This window comes from Vigna umbellata, chromosome 4 (assembly GCF_029865625.1).
Source record: "Vigna umbellata cultivar VRB3 chromosome 4, Vumbellata_1.0, whole genome shotgun sequence".
Lineage (NCBI taxonomy): Eukaryota > Viridiplantae > Streptophyta > Magnoliopsida > Fabales > Fabaceae > Vigna > Vigna umbellata.
In genome coordinates this window covers 8,147,612-8,155,165 of record NC_142168.1, presented here as the reverse complement: position 1 = coordinate 8,155,165, position 7,554 = coordinate 8,147,612, and the positions used below count along the sequence as shown (strand labels likewise).

General features: G+C 30.9%; 1 protein-coding gene and 1 long non-coding RNA gene across 2 annotated transcripts; one reads left to right on the top strand and one right to left on the bottom strand.

Annotated features, from left to right (window-relative positions):
- Positions 1 to 372: 372 nt before the first annotated feature.
- On the bottom strand, positions 373 to 1,019 carry LOC148199173 (uncharacterized). The gene is made up of 2 exons (XR_015786051.1): positions 879 to 1,019; positions 373 to 609 (listed from the first exon to the last, which is right to left on the bottom strand). It is a non-coding gene; the product is annotated as an uncharacterized LOC148199173 (long non-coding RNA).
- On the top strand, positions 445 to 5,348 carry LOC124826464 (serine carboxypeptidase-like 20). The gene is made up of 14 exons (XM_047299291.2): positions 445 to 590; positions 839 to 990; positions 1,450 to 1,526; positions 1,688 to 1,810; positions 2,040 to 2,142; positions 2,372 to 2,409; positions 2,609 to 2,710; positions 3,331 to 3,423; positions 3,557 to 3,799; positions 4,188 to 4,253; positions 4,364 to 4,485; positions 4,624 to 4,737; positions 4,826 to 4,871; positions 5,017 to 5,348. Exons 1-14 carry the CDS (start codon positions 445 to 447, stop codon positions 5,098 to 5,100), a joined length of 1,509 nt encoding a protein of 502 aa, XP_047155247.2. The 3' UTR covers positions 5,101 to 5,348.
- Positions 5,349 to 7,554: the final 2,206 nt, after the last annotated feature.

The window sequence follows — 7,554 nt, the reverse complement described above, 5'->3', positions numbered from 1 at the left end:
AAGTTTGTGTTATAAATATGATTGCAGAAGCAGAAACAGAAACAAAACAGTAGTGTGTGGAACAAAAACAACAGAGGAAATGGTTAGAGAAATAAACACACGTGGTGACTCTGACTCGCCCATGCTGCAGTTTTCTTCTTAACTTTCTTACATTTCTGTGGTATAAATTCCAAACTCACCTTTTTCCTAAAACACATTTTTTAATCGAATAATGCTTCCTTCTCCCACCTTCACTGTTACACTACAGCTTAATCACTGATTCCTTTCTTTCCTTTTTCAATACCTTTCAATTCACACACACACAACCCTCATATCTATACATATATGTATATAAACACTCATCATGATTTCCTCATTGCTTCATTCCTTCAGATTGTTTTCTTCTCAACACACTCTGAGAGACCCATTGGGTGAGCAATTCAACAAAACACCCACCAGATTTCAATGGTCATGGAAAATCAAAACTTGCTACCACTCTTCGTCATCCTTTTCTTGGCTCATTGGATCCATGTTCAAGCTGCTCCTCCTCACTCTCTCGTCACACAACTCCCTGGCTTCAGCTCCAGTTTCCCATCCAACCACTATTCAGGGTACGCTTTTGTCCCACATCTAACAGAAACATTGGCAATACAGAGTATATAAACGAATACATCCTCCATTTTGTAATAGTTATAATTTGCATTCGTATTTCAATCCTAATATAGCGTTCGTTTGCCAAAAGTTTGTGAGTTTTTTGTTGACTGTAATTAATTTTGGTACAATTTTGTTGGAAAAATGATTTAAAATGATAGTCTGAGTAGTTTTACATGGTGAGTGAGAGAACTTTGTGTGGATTCAGATATATAAGTATTGATGGAGATTATGAGAGTGGGAAGAACCTGTTCTACTACTTGGTGAGCTCAGAAAGAAGTGCAGAGAAGGACCCAGTGGTGCTATGGCTGAATGGTGGACCTGGGTGTTCAAGCTTCGATGGCTTCGTTTATGAGCATGGTATGTTAATCATTGTACCCTTTTTTTTATTATTCCTGGGGAACAATAATCATGCTACTTTATTTTCATGTCTCTCATCGTATTTAATCTCCAACTGTTTCGGTATGGACAGGGGTCTACGTTAATTAATTCTGCCTCATTAACCTCGTCATGTTCCATCTACTCTAGGAACATTTTCAAATTTCAAACCTTTTGTCACTTTTTTTTTTTCTTTTTTTCTGGTTGGTAGTTGCCGTTTCTTTATCAAATTGGGGACCGAGTTTTAATAAATGTCACGCGCTTTTGTATTAATTTCGCACCCCAACTGTTCGAACACTTGCACACAAGGGTAAAACGTTAGATATTTTTGTTTCATGGGAGGTATTTTTTTCCTCACCTTGAATCATTACTATTATATTATAGTTATTATTACTTTTTGTGTTGATTATGTGTGTGATTGTGAAATGTGGGTGCATGCAGGACCATTCAACTTTGAGGCTGCAAATTCAAAAGAGAATCTACCCACTTTGCATATCAATCCATACAGCTGGTCAAAGGTTGGTTTGGTTAAGAACGTCACTCTGCAAATCAACAATGCTGCTATATTAGTTTCCATCTAATAGAACAATTATTTATTAATTACATTGAGAGAGTTAAAAGATAAAATAATTAATATATTTTTATAGTAACCGTGTTTATCCATCTTAATCAATTTCAGGTTTCTAACATTATATATTTGGATTCTCCTGCTGGTGTTGGACTCTCTTATTCCAAGAACACCAGCAAATATGCCACTGGGGACCTGCAAACTGCGTCTGATACCCATCTTTTTCTCTTAAAGGTACATCCAACAAAAAAGACATTGCCATTTGAAACAGAATGAACATTAACATTGGAACATGTACAAATTAATAGGAGAGATTACAATACAGTTGGTATATCACGACACGCCAATCTTTATTAATTCTAAGTTTGCACGCCACAATAATACACGAAGCATGTGCATAATTGCAAATAGTATTGATAATTAATGATACTTGTTTGTTTTGGATCTCTTCTTCTATTGGCAGTGGTTTCAGCAATTCCCAGAATTTCAGGCTAATCCATTTTATATTGCTGGAGAGTCTTACGCTGGAGTTTATGTGCCTACTCTGGCTTTTGAAGTTGCTAAAGGTAACAATGCTAAAGTCCAATTCTACAGTAAACAATACCATGCATTGTTCATGAATTTATTATATAGTTTTAATTAAATTTTAAATGTCTGTGAGCCCTTATAGTATTAAAAAATTTACTTACTCAAAATGTACTATATACACTAGAGTTTTTAATTCCAACATGCTATGTATATATTTTTACGTAATCGATTATTTATGAGCATAAATTATTTGTGTATACATGCCAGGAATCCAGAGTGGTACAAAGCCCGTGATCAATTTTAAGGTACATACTTTTTTAGGTATATAATAAAATATTTTATGAGATGGTTTCATATTGGAAATTTCCCTAATTAAGAATGAGATCAATTTCTTAATAAGATGAATAAAAAATAATAAAGGGATTATATATGAAAATTACTTTTATAGTTTGACGTAGAAAACAAGAAAACCTTAAATTACCTTTGAGTTTTTGTTTTATGTAGGGTTACATGGTTGGAAATGCTGTCACGGACGAAAGATTTGATGGCAATGCTCTCATCCCATTTGTGCATGGGATGGGCCTCATATCAGACAGTATCTACGAGGTGCTGAATAAATATTAATTTCTCGTAGGACTTAATTTATTTACCATCTAATTTCTTTTATACAAGGTGTACCCCACTTTCCAAGTTAATATCACAAGAATTATGCAGCATTATGGTTTTGCATAATAAGTATATATAATTATTATATACACTTTGGCTATCACGTTTTGATGTTTTCCTTTGATGTTATGTCCTGTTATAGAGTTTTGCATGTTCATGATGTTATTATCAGCCAAAAGTCCGTAACACTTCATCATGCACCCAAAAACTCTTGCAGCAATTATATGAAAACTAGAAAATGACTGATTTGTCTTCACTGCTTATCTCATGCTTTCAGAAAAATTCCTTAGATCACTGTCTGAGAAGTAAGATTTTAGGCATAATCACACGACATTTATGTACACAAGAAAATCTCAGACATCACGAAAATTATAAGATGCTAGGTTATCAATAATTAGCAAAATAAATACCCTCTCTTAGATGAGGGGACACGTTCAAAGTGAAGTCACTGAAAAAAAGCCTTAAATAGAGACTCTTATCTTATCTGAACAACAGTAGAATTTTAACAGCACAAACATACTTATTTTATTACTTTCATTATGGAATTCAATTATGTGCAGGATTTACAAGCTACATGCAAAGGAAACTACTACGATGCTTACTCTTTGGACGAAAATGATCCGTGTTATAAGAGCATTGTAAAAGTTGATAGGGTGAGACATTCATAAAGAAAGAGCATCCATGGTTTTCTTTTTTCCTTCAGCTCATTATGAACCATAACAACTAATTAAGATTACTGTCCAGTACAAGATCATGAGTGCTATATGTATATATTAATGTTCTCAGGCCATTGATGGGCTTAACGTGTACAATATACTCGAGCCATGCTACCACTTCCCTGACACAACCAAAGAAAATGGAAGCTTACCAACAAGTTTCAAGCAATTAGGAGTTACTGAGAAGCCTCTCCCAGTGAGGAAGAGAATGTTTGGAAGAGCATGGCCTTTTCGAGCACCAGTCAAACCTGGTCTTGTCACATTATGGCCTGAATTGGCCGAAAAGACTCAAACGAGGCATGTCGCTTGTGTTGTAAGTTTTCAATCATGTCTCACAAATCATTTTGTATTCACAGATTAAAAATTTATGCTGCTAATAATGTTCTTTCATGGATTAAAAATTTAAACACACGGTGTCGTAGAGATTGGTCCCAAACAATCTAGTAGTTTCTTGAAAACAAAGACAATGATATGAGACATCAGCCAAACTATATAAGGAATTGACATAACTTTTTATCCAAACCAATCGTGAGTTAATCGGTCTTTCATTTTTATATATATACTCTACTTTCTTACTTCTATTCAACGTGGAACTTAGACTCACTTTTGGATTCCAACAAGACTTGCCATATACATAGGTAACATGTTATAGCTTAGATAAAATGATGAAATGAATTGTTCTTTTATCTGGCAAAGAGCAGAATGATGAAGTAGCAAGCTCATGGCTGAACAACGATGCTGTCAGGAAAGCCATTCATGCTGGATCGGTAGGCAATCATTTTAATTAGCATCTATTAACTATGTTTATTTAACAGTTATTAAAGTATAATCACGAATGAGGATTAATTAATAGATTAGTTTTGATACACATGAACAGGAAAGTGTGGCAGGTGCATGGGAGTTATGTACAGATAGGATAGAGTACGATCACAATGCTGGAAGCATGATTCCCTACCACAAGAACCTAACCAAGATGGGCTACAAGGCACTTATTTTCAGGTATCATCTTCAATTTCACTATAATTTCTAGTTGGAACTTGGTTAATTATTAATTACTTCTGTGAAATTCTTAATCAATTAATTAACCTCCTCCATTGTTTCATGTATGTATGTATGTATGATCATGGTTCATGGCAGTGGTGACCATGATATGTGTGTACCATTTACTGGAAGTGAGGCTTGGACTCGATCTCTGGGATATAAGATCGTGGACGAATGGAGGCCATGGAACTCAAACGACCAAGTTGCTGGGTATGCATTTATTAACATAATTAACAAAGTTGTTCAATTAATTAACATAAACTATGTTCAATTATTTGAAATGGAATTAATTACACAGGTACTTGCAAGAATACGAGAACAATCTCACATTCCTAACAATCAAGGTAAGTCAACTGATATTGTTTTATTTCTTTAGATGTAATTCTGAATTGAAATTACTTTTGATAAGTTTAAACTTGCAGAAACAGTTAAATGAAAACTGTTACTGGTATTACTATAGAAAGTCTCTTAGACATGGGTTTGGTGCAGGGAGCTGGGCACACCGTGCCGGAATATAAGCCACGGGAAGCGTTGGAATTCTTCAGCCATTGGTTGGAAGGAAAGACAATATAAGTAAATGCATGCATTGATCTTATGTGGGGGTAAAAATAAGCACACTGTGTTAATTCTAGTTTTACCTAAGTTTGTGATTAATATATACATCACTTTTACATTACATGTGCAATGGATTAGGGTTATTAAGAAAATATGTAATGGATTAATTATTATTCAAGCGTACTTTGTTTCATACATCAATCCTTTCGAAGAGAGGATATTGATGCAACAAATTTGTAATCTCATAAACTTTTCTCTTTTTGTAAGTCTCATTCTATACCACCTTTCTTTATTTGCTTCTGAATTTAGGTTTCTTTAGATTTTAGAACAGCCCTCTAATATGTTTGTAAATTATTTTCAACTTATAAAGTCTTCACTATAAAATAAGGACTGTTTTTTCATGTACTTTTACACTTTTTTTTTGTATACTCCACGTCTTTTTAAAATTTCAAAGTAATTCAAAAAATCTTTCATCCCATTTTGTACGTGCTTCAACTCTAAATCTGTTAAAAAAAATTCCAAATCTTTAACCGAATTTAGAAATCTTTCATTGGTATTTAATACATTTGAGATATAAATTAATCCATTGTCTAGCACCTTCTCTGCTCAGTCATAAAATCCATTGTTTAGCAATGTCAACAACTTGTTGGTGAAAGATATTAATATGGCATTAATAATGCAAATATTTAGCACTTCAAACTTTTCAATGTTAAATGGTGATTTTAAAAAATTATAGAATAAATTCAAGATCTTTTATCAATTATTATTATATATTAAATTTATATAAACATTCATTCTAATGAATCTTACATAATTAATGTGTTAAATTTATTCATAAGAATTTTCTTATGTTTATATATATGATTAATTAGGAGGAAATATCATATTAGATTTCTTAATTTATGTACATATATTAAATATATTAAAGATTAAAAGATGAAAGATGAATTGATAATCTTGTCCTAAAGTTATAAAATGGGTCTAAATTTGTAGGACTTCAACTCTTATCATAATATATTATAAGCATGCATTCAAAGTAAAAGATTACGATAAGTTTTGAAAAAAGAAAAAGTTTCTCTATTTAAATTCGACGAATGTTATTTATATTATAAAAAGGATGTAAGATTCTTAAACACAAACATTATTATACTAAGTTTTCTTTTAAAACCTTTTAAATTTTGAATTTGGTTATTTCATCACATGTATAATTGCAGCTTATAAGATTAGTTTCTTATAATGATTGTTTGATTCTTATTTTTCTTAGTATAATGAGTAAACTTTTATTATTATGTGTTGTTCAGATTAAATATGTTTTTTAAGAAAATTATAGTAAAAGTGTTTTAACCCGACTCATATTTTTCAGTTATTTGTCTTTTCTGTTAAAAAATAATTTAGCACATTTAAAGTGAAAACCCTGTTTGATTGTGAGCCTAAATAAAAGGAACTCATAAAATTTTTATGATGGACTGAAATACTTATAGGTTTTATTTACTTTTTCCCCAACCAAAATTAATGTTTTATATCAATAATTTGTATGGTAAAAATTTACACTAAAATTACATATAAATTTCGACAATAAAAAAAATGAAAGTATGAAATTTTTATCAAACAACATTATCTTGCATCTCTATATGATTAGTTTGATTTTTATTTTAGTATAAATTTAATAAAATGAAATAATGTCAATTTTTTGGAAGATAATTACGGTTGTACAAATTCGTTTTTATCACTATTCAAAACCTAATTGAAAATACATAAATTTATAATACATTTAAAATTTAACTAAATCTTATTCAAAGAGAGAAACATAAAAAAAAATTATAAAAAAAAATTATATATATAAGTGAGAATGAAAACAAGTAATCATAACCTTTGAATCGAATCATCAAATATTAGTCTCATCTAGATCATAGAAGTTAATATTCATGACATATATCAACAACTTAAAACCAAAAATAGGAACAGTAGTACAAAAAGATAATTGACTAAAAGGTTACAACATTATGCATTAAAAAAAGTAGCTTTTCAATATATATCTACTAACAATCTTTAAAACCCTAATTGGCCAGTTGATATTTGCCAGTGACAATTACATCATCCAAATAACCTGATAGGAAAGATTATATATATTACATGAATGTAATCTACATAAAATTGATATCATTTTTATAGATTTTTTTTTATAGTGCTTAATTTTGTTATTTTTATCTAATATAAAACTTATACTTAAACTTAAATTATTCTTAACATAATTTACAAATTTAGTTCATGAATATATATGAAACTAAGAATCAGAAATGAGATTCTGACTTTTTTAGCTGGAAGATGTGCAGTTCTGAATCTTATCCTTGAAATTTATGAAACTAAATTTGAAAAGATAAACTCATGATCTGGTAAACTAGATCAGAGGAGCAGAAGAAAAGGCCTTCAATCTAAGTATGAATAATTGAATGAAAATTAAATGAGAGACAA